Source organism: Lycorma delicatula, chromosome 6, assembly GCF_047948215.1.
Source record: "Lycorma delicatula isolate Av1 chromosome 6, ASM4794821v1, whole genome shotgun sequence".
NCBI lineage: Eukaryota > Metazoa > Arthropoda > Insecta > Hemiptera > Fulgoridae > Lycorma > Lycorma delicatula.
Genome location: NC_134460.1, coordinates 22,167,655 through 22,188,568, shown reverse-complemented (window position 1 = coordinate 22,188,568; position 20,914 = coordinate 22,167,655). Strand labels below are relative to the sequence as shown.

Sequence of the window (20,914 nt, the reverse complement as noted above, 5' to 3'; positions counted from 1 at the left end):
AAATTTAAATTTTTAAATAGGAAGGTGGACTTAAAACACATGATTTTCATTTAAAACTTTACAAGAAAAACAATGGTGAAACCCGTTTTTTTGTTAATGCCTTCCTTATCGAGTTATAATCATTCAAAGTTGCAATGACGGAAAAAACGTGTTAACGATAAAATGAGGTAAAACCCTCTACATGAACAATTTTATTGCACTTTACATTCATGATGCGTGCAGTAACGAACTTGTATAGTAGATTCACTAAACTGGTGGTACTCGAGCAGATTCGTCAATTATTATTCTTTTCAATTCGTCAAAGTCAGTAGGGTTTTTTCTAAATATCATGTTTCAGGTATCCCCAAAAAAAGTAATCGAGAGGAGATAGGTCTGGAAACCTGGCAGTCCATTCTATGGCTCCTCTACGACCTATCCAGCGATTTGGAAACTGTTCGTTTAAAATTTGCCTTGCGCTTAGGTAATATTGAGGTTGTGCCCCATCTTGCTGAAACCAAACGTTATTATTTAATTCTTGTCTAACATTTTCCCAGATATTTGGTAAAATCCTATCGGCTAACAAGTTGCAGTAAGCATCTCCTGTAAGATTTTCATCTACAATAAAAGGCCCTACAATACAATGACCAACGATTCCCGCCCAAATGTTCACTTTCTGAGGGTCGTGCTGTGCATGAGCTTCCAACACCCATCTGGAAATATTATCGCTCCAATATCGACAGTTTTGCTTATTCACACGGTTCTATGTTCTCATATGTTTTCACAAAAAAAAAGAATTTGAACCACTGGGTCTACAACTTAATTTTTACTATTACAAGTATTTTGAAGTAAAAATATGAAATGAGAAAGTTAATAAGTTGCACTGTTTGAGCCTAATACAAACTGCATTCTTGTAAATTAACTGATTTACTGAACTAAATTTATAATAAATTTTTTAGTAAATATTTCCAGCTGGTTTGTTTCATTTGCGATAAGTAACAAATATCCCGGGTTCGAATCCCGGTCAGGCATGGCATTTTCACACGCTCTATAAATCATTAATTCGTTAAGAGGGTGGGGAATATCGCAGAAAAATCAATTTCCATTTTCTTCAGAGGAATTTTAAAGAAAATTTTATTATATACAATTTACCTACAAAATATATATATATATATATATATATATATATATATATATATATATATAAACCTATTTTTTTATTTTAAAATATCAGTCCTCATCTCTTAAAATTAAAATATATATTTTTTTATTCTTTTGCTCTACCTCCCTTTGGTTTAAATATTTTTCAAAGTTAATACTTCATATATAGAGCTAACAAGAAATGGGTACAGTATTTAAAAATTATAAACCCCAGACATAAAATGGGGTTAAAAATTTTGAAATGAAAAAGCTGTGCAAGGTACTGTATGACATGATCACCAGAGCTGGCATAGTCAAGCAATATTTTGCCTACTTTTTTATATATTTCTAAAAAAAATTCAAAAATTATTTATTCAAATGTATATTTTAAAATATTATTTATGAAATACTAACCCTTCGGGTTGGTCTAGTGGTTAAATTCGTCATCGTAAAATCAGCTGATTTTCGAAGTCGAGAATTCTAAAGTTCGAGTCCTTGTAAAGGCAGGAAGGAGCCTTTACAATACAAAATTTTGTAAAATGCATTATGAATGTAAAATGCAATAAAACTGTTCATGCAGTGTGTTTTACCTCGTCTTGTCAACACGATTTTTCCTTCATTGCAAATTTAACAACAAAGGCATTGACAGATAAACGGGTTTCACGATTGTTTTTCTTGTAAAATTTTAAACCGAAATCAAGTGTCATATATCCAAACAAATAACTGGATAACCAGATTTTTGTTTGGATACCACCAGTTCTATAGAATAACTTTCCCATTTAAAAAAACTAAGTTTGATTCAATATGGCGGATAAAAATTAAAAACCCACCATAATTCAAACTTTTTTTAACTATGTAGAACCCCACTTCTTTCTGCCTCTAAATATGCTTAGATGTGCAGTATAAAGCTGTTTCCGTTCTTAAATATCACAGATATATATATATATATATATATTTTCCTTATTTCTGAATGTAAATTTTATACTTTTAGACATATTTCATATTAATTCTCTCGCTTGTATTTATTTATCTTTTTTTGTCTCATACTTCGTAATTTAATTACCAAATAAATATTTCAACAAATTGGGGACGTTACGCGATCCTATCTTAATATTAAATTCATCATTATTTTATTAAACAGAAAAAAATATGTAAAATTTAAAAAAATGTTAAATTTCATTGCTTTTTTTTAATCTTTATTACGAATTAATTTTTTTAAAAAGACGATGTAAGAATAGCTGATGAAGAGTAATTATAAAGTAGATCAATAATTCCATTATATATTTCTACTATTTCGTTTGTTGTATGAAAGAAGAGCAAAAATATTTTTAATCAGAGTTACGGAAAATACTTTACTATTTCCTATTTTTTATTGCTCTGCGTGTATTTTTTCTTTTTTTTTTTAATTTTAACATGCTTTTTTCAAATCGGAAACAGTAAAAGAAGATTTAATTATTATTCCTATGCGCCTTAATTGGAGTGAAAATCTCTATCATATTAAACGTGAATTTTATTTATTCTTATCTACTTGAATTTATTTTTCTAAAAAATACAGTTAGAGAAAACGTAGTTTAATGTTAACATTTTTCATCTTTCTTTTTTTTAAGTACTGAAAAACCTTGTTTACGGTTTTCAATCCTATTACTTTGAGAGGGCTTCATAAAGAGCAGTTGTGTTTCAGTTTAGTCTTTGTATATACATATATAATTTCCCCACCATCTCAACTGGTGTCGGTTTCGTATAAAGGACTCTTCTTATTCTAATTCATATAAATTTTTAATTAAAATCCAAAATTATAACCTTATACCTTAAATTTTTTTTCAATGTTTAAAATTTTAAATAAGAATTGTCAAATAAAATTTATTTTGTGACACTGTAAAATAAAATTTAGTTTGTTACAATTCCTTTATGAGTTGTTACAGAAGCACTTATTTTTCAACAATTTGAGTTGGAACAAAAAATGGTCAGGTCATATTTTTTCCCCAACTATTATGAGGGATTCTGCAATTTTCAAGGAAATACTTAATTTTTTTTAAATAGCCAACTAAAAATATACGTAATACAGAGAGTTCAAAAGGTAAAAAGGTGATACAACTTTATGGAAGAATGTTTCCTTCTTTTGTTGCTGGTTTAATTGAGGAAAAGTGGGTTACACAATGCAGCAGAGAATATCCATTGTCTCCCAATACATTAGATATGCCAATTATGCTCACAGCCAAAATTCCTTCACAGAAAAGTACGGTGCGGATGCACCAGACAAGTCGTCCATCAAGCGGTTGTACGACAAGTCCAAGAGCAAGGTTATCATTTATATAAGCAGAAGAGTAATACTGCAAAAAGGGTTTTCAAGAAGCTCATAGAAATAGAAATATCCGGGAGACATTTATACACTCCTTGGAGCATGATCTAGGAGGAGAAAGGTGGTGCGAAACTGAAGATGATTTCGGAAGAGGAATGGTCGGATTATTTTTGTAGTATTTGTTATGATGAGTCGGATATAAAAAAAAATTAGCTGAGGAAAAAATGAATGAAATGAAAAATGATGATTGGAAACCATATTGCGATCATGTAAAAAAAAAATGAAACTGGGTTTAAGTAGATCGCTAACTGGCGAAATGACCGATAAATTTGGTGGAACTAATGTTATCCAAACAAAAAGCTAGTTATCCAGCTATCTGTTTGGATATATGACACATGATTTCGATTTAAATTTTACAAGATAAACAATGGAGAAACCCGTTTTTCTGTTAATGCCTTCGTTATAGAGTTATAAAAATCCAAATTTGCAATGACAGAAAAATCGTGTTAACGATAAAACTAGATAAAACGCGCTGCATGAACAATTTTATTGCATTTTACATTCATAATGCATTTTACAAAATGTATATTGTAAAGGCTCCTTCCTGCCTTTACAAGAACTCGAACTTTAGAATTCTATAATAGTTATAATTAATTTTTTAATATGTTATCTGTGACAGTAGTTGTATGTTTTGTATTTTAGTGTGAGTTTTTATTTTGTTTTTGCATTTCATATTTTAATTTTGTTTTTAAATTTCTAGTGTATGTTTTTATTTTGTTTTAATTTTTGTTGTTTTATTAGATTTTATATTTTGTATTTTTGTTTTCCGGGCGATGATAACATAAAAACGTTTTTCGCCCCAAAAAAATAAAAAATTACTTTAAAACAAAAAACCTTTTTTTTTAAATCACATTTTCGAAAAATATTTGTTATTGCCTTACCGTGACGTCTAGTGAGAACTCTTCAGATTGTAGTAGTAGTAGGATCTTCTATAAATGGGGATATAAATCCCCATGTATATATATTTTTTATTTAATTTTCAAGTTGTTGAATTTTTTATTTATGTATTATATATTTTTTATACATATTTATTTGAATTGTTGAGCAAGGTCAAATCACTTTCATTTATGTGTATGATTAAACCTGATGTGTGCAGAATTGTCTGAAATAGTAAGTTGTAAGAAACTGTCACTTAGTCGTTATAAAATAATAAAGTAAATAATCAAAACTTTACCAAATTAATGGTTTCAACAAAGAAATTTAACACTATATCACAAGTATGATACAGATTCCACCACTGTATGTTACAATCTACAAAACAAAATTCGATATTTTCAACAAAAAAAAGAAGAAATTCCGGTTACCTCCTTGGTTTCCCAGTTACATATATATATATATATATATATATAAAACCGGGAGACAGGGGAAAATCGCTATTATATCAGCTCTTAAATTAATAATTTATAATTTAATTTTTTTTATCAATGATATACCCACGAATTTTGTATCGTTGTACTCTTTCTGTCAAAACCGGTTTGGGTTGTGCACACTTTAAATGCATCGTTCCTAAAATAGTGTTTCAAAATAAGTAGCATTATAAGCTTATTATAAGTTAATTTGTTACATTTATTTACCACTATAGATAAATAGTATGCAATGTAACAGCGCCAATGTCATGGATAACTCTTCCTGACCCCATAGGAGAAAACACCCTTCACCACCTCCTCCGTAAGCCCTTATGGGCTTTACTGTTAGTCGTCTTCAAAACTCCGGCATATGATATATTTCAGTCCGCATCAGCCAGAATGACACCGATGTGAACAGAAAGAAAGTTAAAAATAAAAAAAATCCCTGAACGGCTCTGTTTCTAAAACTAAAATACAATTTCTTTGTAAATTTTGTATCGTCAGAAATGGATATTTCTTCAAAATGTTTCATTAGAAAGAAGTAAGTATTTTTGGGTAACCTACTTTTGTTACGCTTTGAAGAATTCACTTATGTTTCTTTGGGTGTGAGTAGATGTACCTACTTATGTTTTGCGATTCATTTAGTTCTATTTATTTGCTAGGTGATTAATTCATTACATAAGGTTACATACGGATTTCCATGAGAATGCGATATGTAGCACAAATATTTAAATACAGGCTATCATTCGGGATGAAGACCCTCAGAACCAATATTTTTAAAACTGTTTGATAATGTGAAGTGCTTAAACTGAGAACAATGATTTTTTCCAATAATTTTATTAAATTTTCATAATGGTACTAAAAGCAACGGTACATTATATTCATTATAACCTCAACATTTTATTACAGTACGGTACGGCATCTAATTTTAATGAAAATTTATTCAATAAATTAAAAATTTGTCCAAAAATGTAGTATTGTTCGTGACAATAAAATTATAAAACTCATTACAAAATATACAATTTTAAAATAGTTATAAAATAGCCAATCATATAAGATATATATATAGATTTATATTCGGTTCAGGTTCAGGAGTGTTTAGGTTATGTATGCACATTTAATCTAACTAAGTAATGTGTCTCCTAAAAATAAATATCGTGCAATAATATAAAGTTTACAAAATGAGATGTCGAAAAACTTTTCTATTAATCATAATAATAAGTTTTCTTAAATATTATTAATATATATTGCTTTAAATATTTCCCTCACATAATGATCTGTCGATCACGCAGAAACTTTTACTGGAAGTTTCATGAAGGTGCCGACATCCGTGCTAAAATGGTAGTATTTAAACCTCTCAACCAGAAGGTTTCGGGTTCGAATCCCAACCGGAAAGTTACATTGTAAACTGATTGAAAACTTAAGTAAATACAGATAATAGCCTATGTTAATGTATTTGTATTAAGTATTTAACATTGATTATTTTGTTTTCCCAGCTTTCAAAACTTTGTAATTACAAAGGAAAAAAATAAATAAAAGATGGAGGAATCTTCCCTGTTTTATTAGAGAAATTTCAACAACTTTATCACCGCCCTCTGTCCCTCTATCTCTTTCTCTCGCTTTGCTCTTTTTCTTGAAATTTGCATGGCAATATACAGAGTCCAATCTCTGTTTTAGTCCACTTCTTCCAGTACTTCTGTCTCCAATTCCATTCTTAGGCCCTTCGGCTACGTTCCAAGATATAATATTTGTACATTTGCCAAATTTTAAATGAAATCAAGCCAGATATTCTGTGTTTTGAATTTTGATATTTCATACAGCAATGCGAGGAAAACATTTAGATTAAAATCGTCGTTGTCGAATAAGTAGCTGAGATTAAACATACATGTTACTTTTAGAATGTAGGTGTAGGATATTGAACAAAGGCGTTGTGCATATAAAATAACTACATTATATTCTTAAATGGTAACCGTACCGTTTACATTTTTATTTTATTTTGTTTTATTAAAATTATACCGATATTACAATGCATAAAACGTATGCCACTTACTTAACCCGATCAATGTTTTAACCTACTTTTTAACTACATTTAACTGAAAGTGCACAATATTTTACTTCTATTTATTTCTGTTTTATTATAACAAATGCTGTATGAAAGAAATTTAAAAAAATAAATGAAGATAGTAATAATCAAATTGCGATACTGGAATAGAATACTTATACAACCTTAAAAAACCAAATCAGACCCAGTAGTTGTATAGTAACATCGTTACTGGACGTACGGTTACAGAGCGGGTTTTTTGTTTTAATTAACTGAATAGTGTAGGAAGCTTTGTACCCTCTATGTTAGGGAAGTAAAACTGATTATTTTAGCGGTCTAGATTTTTTTGTTGTTTTCAAATTCGGTAAATTGTTCATGAATTTATACGCTTACAGTTCATTCATTAGCTTAGTATAACCATGACCTAACCGTACAGTAATAATATTATAATTTATAATTTCCTGCATCTCTTAATTATTCAAAATATACAGTTAATTATACGAAAGAATGCTTATATAAACATAATATCTTGTTTTTTAAATTCTTTAAACGATATACGAGTATAAATTACACGAATTTTGACGTTAAGATTAACAGAGATTTTTTCTTGCCTCATAATAATCCTTTTAACCCTCTGGGTTGGTCTAGTGGTAAAGTAGTATCGCAAAGCAGCTGATTTTGAAGCCGAAGGTTCTGATGTTCAAATCTTAGTAAAGGCAAGTTACTTTTATACGGATTTGAACATTAGACAGTGGATACTGGAGTACTTTGGTGGTTGAGCTTCAATTAACCACACATCCCAGGAAAAGTCGGTCTGACTCTACACAAGACTGCATCTCATATATATCACCCTCATCTTATTGTGTCATGAGGTTACTTATTGTTCTCAAGTTGGATAATTTGCAATGTATACATTAGGAATAGAAAAAAATATATATATATATTTTTTTAAATACTCAAATAATTAGTAATAATTGTACACAGATAAATAAAAATTTGTGTGATTTAAATAATCTTTTAGAATACTCAAATTAAATTTCCCAAATATATTCGTAATGTGGCATTAAGTATACACGTATAGATAAATATATAGATAGAATAATAAATAAAAACCTGGCTTTCGGGTGAACTAAACTTGTGTTTTTATTAGTTAAACCAACATAAAAGTATTTGTACGTGATGTTTTAGACTCGCTTGTTTTTCGCTTTTTTTAATTTTAAAATCTTGTACATTGGCTTACTAATCACTCATATCATTGATAATTATTGATCAATTAATTAATTATTGATCATTAATCAATTATCACTGATAATTATTATTACCTTTATTCTATTAACGTTAAAAAAAGTACATATGTGTGTGTGTGTGTGTGTGTGTGTGCGCGCACACACATTAATCAATTATCACTGATAATTATTATTACCTTTATTCTATTAACGTTAAAAAAGTACATATGTGTGTGTGTGTGTGTGTGCGCGCGCACACACACACACACACAAAGAGAGATAATAACCTACAGGAACCGTTAAATAATTTTTCAATTATTAGAGAAAATTAAATATAGCAGATGCTACAATTTTTACCTTTTTTCGGTAAAAAAAACGAATTTTTCGGTCGGAGTTCATTCTACCCCATTTCCCAGAGGTTTCCTATTAGGAAAAAATTCAGAACATTTCAATGGAAATGCCAGAATTGTGATACATCATTTTTAAAGGTAATTTAAAAATAAAAGTTTTGAAGGAAAACACTTTAAGCTAAGACATCCTTGACTAACATGGAAGCCATTTAGTGTTTTTTCACAGCTTGTTTCAAAAGTGGTCTTGAGTACCACATAAATAACTGCACAACAATGAAACACTAAAAAAAAAAATAGTAGAATTTAACAAAGGTTCCTAGGTTCCTACTCAAAACGATCTATTTTTTTGGAGCAAGACCACTATTTGGTATTTAGCCCACTTTGATCACTTCGTAAAATTGCTCTGAAAATGATTATACAACTGCCATTTTGGTTATGATTGTTGTATCCTGAAGGTTTTTATGCCAAAGGATTTATTTTCTATCCTCTTTAAAATGTCACAATCCTATTCTTTCCAGGTTACAATTTTTGAGTTCCTTCCCCCCTCCCACAGTAAGGGCTTGTAATAATTATTAAAAAATATTATTTCATGACCACATCATATTTTATCTATATAAATAAAAGACAATCTTCGTTTTTTATGTACACTAATAACTGAAAAACTATTTAACCGATTTCGCTGAAAATTTCACAATTTATTATTGCTTGTCCCAGTAGTTTTTATATGTTATTAGTTCTATATGTTGAAGACCGTTTAAAAGATATAGATTGAAAATTTAAAAGCACAGACCATCACAAAATAACTGTCTGAGGAAGTCGATATCAACGTAGACGACTGATATAGACAATGATAATCGATATAGACGATATTTCTCGTTATATACAACAACATTAAATTTAGTAAAAAAAGTTTTAGGTTATTTATTTATACGTAGTGAGATTTCTTTATTTATGGTAGTGAGATTGGTAAGGTTTGAACTATGGTCAACATTCCTAGGGTCATAAGAAGAAAGAATTCAAATTAATATTGTACATTTTATTATTATCGTAATATAAGTAATTTGTCAAATATAATACAAAATGTATTTAATTAATAAACTCAAATCTAGCAATAGCGAAGCATTTCCGGTTTCCCTAGTGATTAACAATCATAATATACTCTCTGTTACTCTTTTAGTAATATTTATATTTTTTTCAGGCTGAATTGTCAAGCGTTCACAGTATTGATGAAGAACAGTTCATAGTATCTAAAATAAGAGAATCTCGGGACTACAACACTGGCTCTATCTACTGGTTGGGCGCACATTCATCAGATCCTGATTTAGATTTATGGAGTTGGGTCGATAACTCGCCGATGAGTTATACAGGTTTGCCGATATGTTTTTATTTAGACTGTTTTAATTAGCTGTTAATCATAAAAAAAACCTAAATAAATATTTAGTAATCGAATACGTTCCTAATTGAAAGTATATTGTTTCCAAATTAGTCTAAAGTGAGTAATTCGGTTCTGAAATACATATTTTATTTTTTCGTTAGAGGATGTGCTATATTACGTGCTTAGATAAGCAGAAATATAAAATACTAATTTTTAGAAAGATAAAAATTTTCTACAGAAAATCACCAAAAAAATCACCTCTCACCAACTCGTCTCATTTTCATTTCAGTAAAAAATTGTTTACCCTACCGGTATTTCAACGTAGGATTTACTTTTGGAGAGAGATTCTTTTTTGGAAAAAAGACTGGTTTAATTGAACTCCAAACATTAATAATCCATATTAACATATGGATTATTTCCTAGAAAACAATCCATATCTTAAAACCAGTTTCTTAATAAATTAGGGAAAGTTGGTGGTTAACAATCTCTATATTATATATTGAGGACCTATATATATATATATATATATATGGGAGGATTCTCTTTTGCTAACTCATTAAAAAAATTTATTTTTGAGTTCAGGAAATTTATAACATGTAATAAGTATTAAAATTTACTTAACTTTCTCAATACACAACAGGCTTCATTCGATAAATTAGCATATTACTCATATTATATTATGCTACTAATAACAATAATAATAAAAAGTAGTAATAATATTAATATAAATAGTAATAGTAATAGTAATAGTATTAATAATAAAAAGTAATAATGCTGTTCTAATAACAATAGTCTACAATTTAGCCTAACCTAAGCCTTGTACTAAGAATTATTAATTATTCAGTATCCTTCTCCGTATTGTTTGTGATATTTAGAGTCGTCACAGACCGATTACTTTTTGTCGCCAAGGTCGAACACAAAGTGTGAAACCAAACACACGTGTTGTCGAGCTGTTATCACTGTTTATTGTTATGGAAGGTCGGCCATTCTTATCATAAAAGACATAAGTCCAACACGCAACCATTTTCAAAATTTCCGGAATGTATCCACTCCCAGCCATTGACGACAGGCACTTTAGTTAACCAACTGACCGCTTTCAAAACACACTATATATCAGTTAGGTTATTATATCTCCGACCCGTTTTATATACACAAATTGATTTGTTTCCAGTTGTTTTTCATTTATTTTTTTTAATTAATCTATAAAACTACTTAATTGTTACCATAATTTTTTTATCATATCAAAAATACAGGCCTAATCTACTACATGGAATTTTTTTCCGTTGTAGCCGATAGCTACAACAAAAATAAAATCAATAGAATAAAATCAGTTTACTTTAAAACTAGGATAACACTATTTAGTCGTATTATTTTTATTTTCGTGATTAAATAGTATGTACGCGTAGTGTAGTCATGACATTTATATTTTTATTATTTTTTTCAGGCTTAATTTTGTATTCGCAATGTCGTCATGACAACTACAATACGAAGTGTTGTTGACCCGTTCATATCTGTCCCCAGTTTCGATTACAGACGAACACAAATTGTCGCTAAAGTGGACATTCTGAGAAAAGTAGTTCGTCTGTTCGATACCTTATTAGCGGATTTCCAAAGAATTTGGAAATAGCTACTGGGCCTGGTCATGTTTTTATACATATGTATGTATAAGACTTTTTCATTCGCTCTACCTATCTTAACAAACAAATCTTATCTCTACAAATCTTAACCGATTATGATGAAACTTGGTGGGGTATTGTAAATTTATTGGGAATAGAACTCTTTTGATTTTCAAGCGAATCGGTTTACAGGAATCTGTTAGAGGTAAAAAATTGTTTTTTTGGGTACGTTTTCAAGGTTAACTAAAACCGGAAATCCGCCCTTCTGACACACTTACTGCGACAGATTTTTTCTTTTATCTTTGTTTAATATTTTACTCAAAGTTCTTCGTATCCAAAATATCAAACTAAGGATACGATTTTAACGTACAGTACATTCTTATTCTTCATTTGGCTATTACAAATATTTTTATCGTTCTACGTTTTCTCAACGTATTAAATGTGTGTAAGTAAACGTAATAAAGGAATTCTTAAATTGTCATCACCAACAGATTACAAGCTAAGCTGTTAAAGGAAAAATCACTTTACGATTGATGTCTTTAAAGCTCTTACTTACGATTAAAAAAATGAACCGCTAATTCTAGAAACACTTAAATATCAAAAGCCGTCTCTGTAAAAGGTGGCTCAAAATAAATTTATTTTCCAACAGCCTTCTTTTCATTTAATGTTTAAAATTAATGATTCATTTACATTTTTAACAAATGAATGAAATTTATTTCTGTAGATAACCATAGAATCGTAATGAGAGACTAATTAATATCTTCTCGTTAAAAAATTAGTTTTCCTGAACTAAATGTTCTACGTGGAATTTTATGCAATTTGAACTACGTAATTTGATTTCTATTTCTAATAATTCGTATTCTTAATATATTTTAATGTAAAGTTTTTCTCTGGGAATTCGATCCTTTTTCAATGAATTTTTTTTTTACTTTCAAACTAAAATCCAACATTTCCTACTCAGCAGAGATGCAAAGAATAGAAAGAAGAATTCTAAGAACATGCATAAATAAAAGACGACTTCCTGATGGGGGAGAATGGAGACTCATACCAAATCAAGAGATACATAAAGACGTAGAACCAGCTCTAGACTACTTTAGAAAGAAAAGAATCTCCTTCTTTGGACACATAATAAAAACAGAACCGAACAGGCTCGTCAGGAAACCGGTCGAAAATACTGGAAAATATCCAAAACACCGACCTGGATAACCGAAATTAATAAAGATATACAAGGAATAGAAATCAGAATAGAAGATTTACGAAACAAAACCGACAATATAAAAATACTAAAAGAAGAAAACTTCAGATTTAAGATTAAAGGAAAGAAAACAACGACGAGGGTTTGTTCAGAACTCAAAAAAAAACAAAAAAAAACAAGATTTGACAGAATGAAGAAATATTGGGAAGCAATCAAGAAGAAAAATGAAAAGAAAAGACGAACCAGAGTTGACTAAATTGGTCCACTGTGACCTCAAAATCCTCAAAAAAAGAAAAAAAAGAGCAAATTTGTCAGCAATGTTTTTTTTTGCAGTCGTGGTTTTTAATATTTATCTCTTGTTATACTTTCAAGAGATATCTGATCCCAGATATCTTAATGTGATCAGCTTTGCTACTACCTGTTATTTAAAGATAAATAAGGAGTTAAAATTATCAACATATTTTTATAAATCTATACTTCTATATTCTTATAAAAGCCTACGTTTTTTTCCATTTTTGTTTTCTCATTGGTCATGTTCCATTAAAAAATACTTTACTTTTTTCTTAAAAAAAGTTCTAATTTTTTTTTTTTTTTTTTTTTATTTCCCATTCATCAAACGCAATTTTACAACCTAAATAAAAAGTCAACATTTTATATATTATGTTAATATTTTCTTTGATATATATTTTTATTAAACGTTCAACTCAACTCATTATTGTTATTGTTATTAGTAAATAACAATAATCTTTCCCCTCGGAAAAATATAAAATTCTATTTTTCTGCTTACAAACATTTTATTTTAGTAATAAACTTATTATATAGTTCAACATAATAAACATGTTATTATTTCAACTATATATGGATAAGACTTATAAAGGCATATTATAAAAATAGATATTTTGCTTCAGCCAGTCTAAAAGTATAAATTCGGCAGGATTAATATAAAACTACGGATCTTAATCCCTTTGGAAAAAAGAATGTTTTGACTCATCTTCTACTAAAGAAACTGGAATTTTACCGCCTACCGTCTGTATTTGTAATTACATTAATAAATATTGTTACTTAAAAAAATAAATAAATTTTTGATAATACTTTCACTGATGACTATTACCAGTTTTTTCTTATTGCAATTTTTGTATTACTAATGTAACTATTCACAGTTTATAAAGTTATGAATGAAGCTTTATTTACTATTAAACTGATTTGTTAAAATAATGGAAATAAACCCTAAATAAGAAGAAAATAATTATATTTAATTTTCATTTTTTAGCCAGGATCAGTTGTGTCTACATTAGTTAATTTTCCAACGCTTTCTTAGACTACCTAATTATCTTCCTCCGATTGGCTTACATTTATGTAACCTCCTACAAATCCTTTTATCATTCAATCTTTCTACATGATCCGACCAATTTTCTTTATATTTCTAAATTCTGTCGTTAATACTGAAAATATTTATTTAATTTCTAATTTATGTATTCTCCTCTCTATTAAGTGGTATCCCGCAACACATCGTAATTCTTTTTTCGGTTTGTTTTGTAAGTCACCAAGTTTTTTAATCTATACAGAAAAGCTGGGACTGTTTGCCAACTTATAAATTTTATTAAGTTTTTTTTTTTTATACAGAGTGCCCCGCGAAGAAATTTTTAGGACATAGTATACGAGTAAAAATAATGAAAAAATATCATTCAAACACAAGTCTGGAAACGCTTTGTTTTTTATTTAGGGCTATCGAAAAATTTCTCCCGGACTTCAGTTCGTCTAATAAAAAGAAGCCCTACTGTAATTTTTGGGACCCAAATGAAGGAGTAAGGTTAGTGGTTTCTTATACAATGTAAGCTGAGAAATAGGATAAAATATGTCCCAGAACTGTAAATCCAGTAGTTTTTAAAATATCCGACGTAACACACAAAATTCGGTGTCGAAAAACAAGTTTTTTTTTTTTAGGTTTGTAGTACAATAGCTTTGTTAAATAACTAATAAATGCGAAAAATGTAGTAATAAAACTAATAGATGATTTAATTCTGATAAAATTAATATAAATACAGCTAATAAAAGTAAATAAAAACTATAAAAATCGTTTTTTTATTGAAGCAAAACAACCGAAAAATACACAAAAAATCGTATTATTCTTTATAATAATAGTGTTGAAATCGAGCGAAATCTTTTGCCAGCCGATCCTCGAAAACAAAGAGTTTCTATACCTATGTTTAAATGAACTTTTTTCATTATTTTCACCAGTAGAAAATTTCTCAGTTTCTTCGGGGGACACCTGTATTTATTAATTTTCAAAGTTCATCTGATGATCTCTTTGTAATAATTTAATTTTTCAAATTTACCTTTGATTTGGTCCAAACCGAAATTTCACAGCCCTGATATTTACCAGTCAATATTTGTTTTTTAATTAAAATTGTTTATTTGATTAAATCTTTGCCTCAAAATAATTATTTTTCCACATAATTTTTTCGTACTATATTTTATTGAGATGTTAAGAAATTGAAACAAAGCTTTCTGTATTTTTTTTTTAGGAATTATCAAATCATCTGTGGATACATTATTAAAAAAATTCTTAGAATTAAGATTAAATGTACAAAGCGGTGAGTAACTTAACACCAAACCGAGTCGTCTCGAACTGCTGTTATTTGATTGTCACTTTTAACGCTACTACTAGTGCCATTATTTGTTGTGTTATTATACTCGTCAATTGTTGTCAATAGTAAACTGTTCATCCTTCAGTGGAGTATAATTTCAAGCTTTATATTTGTGTTTTTTTTTTAAATGCCTATTTTGATTGAGAAAAAGGATGCTATAGTGAAACTTTATGTGTATTCTGGAGCATTTCAAGAAACGTGTCACAGTTCACGGAAAAATTCCCGCTTGCCAGTATCCCACCAAACAGTATCATATAAGATTTACTTAAAAATTGGCGTACAATGGAATTTTTTTCAAACTATATAGTAATCTTCCGTTAGGATTCAAAATTCCATAGCTGATATTCAAAGAAGAATTTTTACCAGTATAAAAAGATTTATACGTAATTTATCCCAACAACCGGTCTAAAATACACATATTGCCATAAAATTCTTCATGATTTAAATTATTTGATTATTCATGAGTCGTTTGTCAACTGTCAAATAGATTTAAAGAATAGACAAACTGAAACGTGTTATTAATGCGATTGGTTTCTCAAAATTAATATCGAAGGACAGATAGACCTGACCCGATGCTGTAATTCATGTCAATAGGCAAAATTTTCATTTATCTGAGCGTGTTTATTCGCATCATCAGGTACTGGATAACTGAAAATCCTCACTAGATTTTGAGCATCTATTTCTTGATGAGAAATTCAGTGTATTGTGCTGTTTCTAATAATCGTATACTGGGGTCAATACCTTTTGACCGGATTGTTAACACAGAAATGTACCGTACAATTTCGAAGAATTTACGCTTTAACAGATCCAAAAAAAATGCGAAATCTTCCAACAAGACATCCCAACCTCTACAGACCTACACACCGCAAGGGCGCGAAGAAAACCAGCCACTATAGACCACTCCTCGCGGATCATCCAGTTATTACGAGATCCAGAAAGGAATGCATTCTCTCAAGTTCCCTAACAGCTCCTTCCAACAAGCCAGACCAATGTATCACACTTCGTCCATTTACTTAGCAATCTATTTAGCCGCGTTCATGCAGCTTTTCCATAAGAATGGATTGTCAGCAAAGAACGGGGGCCTCCGCGTTCACCAAATTTGGCTAATTGCGAATTTTCCTTTGAAGCTATTTGAAAGATAGAGTTAATGAAAAGTTTTCACACTATCGATGAACTGAAACCCAACACTCAATAAGAAATTGATAATCTTTTCCGTCAGATAACCATTCGAGCACTAAGTAGGGCTCCATCGCTTCGTAGGGCTCCCACTTCGAACATCTTTTGTAAAAATATGGTAATATTGTAAACTTTTGCTATTGTAAATACAGAATTTAATTTATATTTTCATTTTTACATTTCATTCATAAAATGTTACTTGTCGCAACTGTATTTAGTCTGTAGCGGTTTGGTTTTGACCCACCGGGTTAGTCTAGTGGTGAACTCGTTATCAGAAATCTGTTGATTTCAAAGTCGAGAGTTCAAAGGTTCCTAGTAAAGGCAGTTTTTTTTATACAGATTTCAGTACTAGATCTTGGATACCGGTGTTCTTTGGTGGTTGAGTTTCAATTAAACACAAATCTCAGGAATGGTTGACCTGAGACTGTACAAGAATACACTTCATTTACATTCATACATATCATCCTCATTCATCTTTGAAATAATACCTTGGGGTGGTTTTGGAGACTAAACGCAAAAAGAAAGTGGTTCAGTTTTAAGTTGCTCACTCAGTATAATTAGGCGCTTTACTGATTCATTAATATAGAATTTTGACTAGATATAAATTAAGCGGTATTGTATATTGAATGAAACCTTATCTGACTCTTAAATTCATATTAATCCTACTATTTCTACCACTGGACATTGCTGTCTGTGTGACTTTATACATTTGCTTTATAATATTAGTAAAGTGCCTTAGTATGTCTCTTTTACCCAAAATTTACTAAATGAATTACTTGTCAGTAGGTTTTTTTTAAATCAACGTGTCTTTCTACCAAACTTTTGATGACTTTCAATTACTTTCCTCACTGCAAAGATATTGTTTGCATAAACAATTACAAATTACAAATTTCATATATTTTGTTTAAAGTTAAAGAATTTAGACTTGATTTCAATCTATTCAAATTTAAAATTAAATATTTAATAATTTTTAGTATGTGACTTCTATTTTTTTGTAATATATATTAAGATTCTGCCACTATTTTTATAAGAATTTTTTTCCGTCTTAATTAGTCAATTTTAAAATTTCATATAATGAAAGCAATTTAGAATTGATTTTGTCTTATATAAGTAAAATAATATTTATTTATTAATAGCTCCGATTTGGTGCTGAACAATTATATAACTAAACTAGTTATATAAATAAAATGAATCTCTGTTCTATGTTTCGTTTTAGCATGGTTATCAACACCATCAAATGTTGAAACAAGCTGTTTAAGTTTACAATGGATGACCACACCAACACAGTTATTGCCAAGTGGTTTATACTGGCAGCCACAAGATTGCAGTACGATTGGTGGTTACGTTTGCAAAAGAGAAAATCAAGGTATTTTTTAAAATATTTTTTTTTTTTTACTAAATCAGTTTTATTAGTTAAATAAACTGGATTGTGAATAATACAATCAATTACATGAAAAATAAACAGTAAAAGGTAAAAGGAATAAATTAAATTTCATTAGTGAAATTAAAATTCAATTACTACCATGGCTTACCACTCCAATTACCAGGAACATGGATTTCATCTAAACAATTCTTGTAAACTTATTTTATGTGAACAGTCAGTTTAGATAATAAATTATACAAAACCCTCATGTAATTCAACTATTAGAGATTCATTATTAGTGAAGTATCTACCATGGGGAAATACAAAGACTGTTTTAGTTTTTTTTTTGTTAGAGATCAAGTAACTTTATAAAAAGAGATGGTGGAACAATTACATTTCATTATAATATAAAATTGGTATACAATTTCACCAGTAGAAATTTGACAATGAATTATCTTTCTTTTTTTTTGTAATTCATCAAGATATTCACTTTATCGTAGGTTATTAAAATAAATTGGGGTTTTGTTTAGAATATTAGGTAATATTTTTCAAAGAATATTAACTAACAGTTCTGTGAATTTATATACCTTGCTTATTTTATATTTAATTTAAAAGATTTAATTCTACATTAAAATCAAATTAATAAAATGAAAATTAAAGTACAAAATTTAATTGACAATCATAATTGATTATGAAAATTTTAGCCAGTACCAAAGATAACTTATTACCTTAACAATTTCATAAAGATTATTTCCAGGGAAACTAGCCATCATTAACAAATGATTGTCAGGGAGAAACTACCACAACTTTTACTCTCATGTTTTTTGGGTTTTTTTTTTTTTTAATATACGTTTTCAAATATTTTTTACTATGATACACATAATAAATATACAAAAAATTTAATTCACACAAATCAGTACTACAAAGAGAATTCACAAAGAAGTGGCTCGGCAAATAACAACTAAAAGCAGGCAATCTTCCCATTAGTAGTTACCATCATTTTATACTAAAAATTTTATGTAATATCATTACACATAAATTGTTCTTTCTAAATTCAAGGAAAACCAGTGAAATTTTTTATTAAAATCAGGAATCCGTTTGATTTTAACTGTAAAATAAAATTCAAAACAGTTGAGGAATTAAAACTTAGCTTTGTTTGGTTCAGACAAGGAAAATAGAAATTTCACGTAATAACTCATTATGTCTGTCTATAAACTTGATTTATTATTAAACTGAAAATTTGTTTGTCAAAAATAAAATTAAAAAAATATAAATTGTAAAATTGTATTCCAGCGAAAAAAATAATGCACTAGTATTTATTGTTCAGTATACTCTTAGCTTCTCTTTTTTTCTGTTTAGTCTCTGAAACCACCGTAAGATTTACTTCAGAGGATGACATGTATGAATATAAATGAAGTATAGTCTTGTACAGTTTATTTATATTCACACATATCATCCTCTGAAGTAATACCTTGCAGTAATTTTGGAGACTAAACAGAAAAAAAAGAGAAGCTAAGAGTACACTGAACAATAAATATTGATCTAACTAGTGGGTATTTCCTTTTTTTGCTGGAGTACAATTTTATAATTAATATTTTTTTTAATTTTATTCTTGACAAAAAACTTTCATTTTAATACTCTTAGATTTTAATATTTTTAGCTTACAATTTAAAAAAATAACATTTATTATCTTTTATTGCAAATAAATACTTAAGTCATAAATTTAGAAGAAATAAAATATATTATTTTTGCTATATATTTTGTTATGAAAGTTACTTCGCAATATTCAGTTACTGTTACAGGTATCTTCAGTGATCAGTGCTAATTTCTCACCCTGACAGTCAACTGAAATTGCTGGAATTTTTTTTGTATTATAAAGACACATTTTTAGAATATTGTTGAAAAGCATGTTGGATTTGGATTGTGTCTATTTAATATGTATAATGTTTTATACTTGTCTGTGCTTATGTGTCTCATTAAGTTTGAGTGTTCTAAAATGTGATTTCTTTTGTCATGTGTTGAGCATCAAAATAGTTGTTCAGCAAATGCACAAAAAAGAACAACATCTTAAATGTCCCTTATAATCTTTATAAAATCCATAAATATACAAAAATGGCATAACAATTTATGAAATAGACTCATAGTTCAAACCCAACATATTTTAAACATGAATACTCACAGCATAGCATCAGCTAACTCCAGATTGAAAGCAGCAGCAGTGATCACTATAGATGACTGCTACTGCTTCATTGAAAACATTATAAAGTAAGCTTTGAAAATATTAAATTTATTAGTTTGGGTTGACTTCACTAAAAAAAGCATAGTTTCAAATAACTTATATTTTATTCTTTTGTTAACTGTCGTTCATTTTAATATGGTGTTATGACTCCAATTTTTTTTTTAATTTTCAGTTTTACTTGATTTAAATTTTTATGACAGTAAATTCTATGCAAATCTTAAGTTATTTTTATAAATTAATATTTATTTATATAAACCTAAAGAAGAATGATTTTATCTGTTATTATTGATTTCTTTAAAAAGAAAGCCTTCAGTTGATAGCAATTACAGAACTTATTTTAAGTACTGCTTTTCTAAATTCTTCAGGTACAATAATACTTAATAATTACAAAAAAAAAGTGAATAAAAAATCCATAACATAAAAAAGAAAAGACTCAAAACTATACATAGAATTTTACCTTATATTTGGAGGAAAATCTAGATATGCTTCTTAAATGCAGGGGAGAATCTTTTGTTTGGCGTAATTGAAAACTAAACCATACCGATAAAAATTGACTTTCTTCTTTCTTTTGAATTTAAACTGTATTTTTTAGTATGTCAATTCCCTCATTGAATACTCTGTTAGATTATTCATAATTGTAAAGAAATTGAAGTATAATCTGCAATATATCTGTAAAATATTAATTAGATTAATACAAAATTAATGAAAACTAGCTCATTATCAGTATTTCATTTATCTTCCAATTATTTCTTAGTCTACACATCACATAAAAATATATCCCCGCAGGAAAAAAATAACTTTTTTCACTTACACAGCAGAATAAACTATACAAAAATATTTTAGAAATATTTTTAAGATACTTAA

At 28.6% G+C, this 20,914-nt stretch overlaps 1 protein-coding gene across 1 annotated transcript in view; it reads left to right on the top strand.

Moving 5' to 3' along the window:
• LOC142326585 (uncharacterized) overlaps positions 1-20,914 on the top strand; it is a 354,985-nt gene that overhangs the window by 266,973 nt on the left and 67,098 nt on the right. The window contains exons 8-9 of the mRNA XM_075369170.1: positions 9,637-9,805; positions 17,665-17,814. Of these exons, the coding sequence (XP_075225285.1) occupies positions 9,637-9,805; positions 17,665-17,814 (319 nt within the window). The remainder of the gene's footprint in view (positions 1-9,636; positions 9,806-17,664; positions 17,815-20,914) is intronic.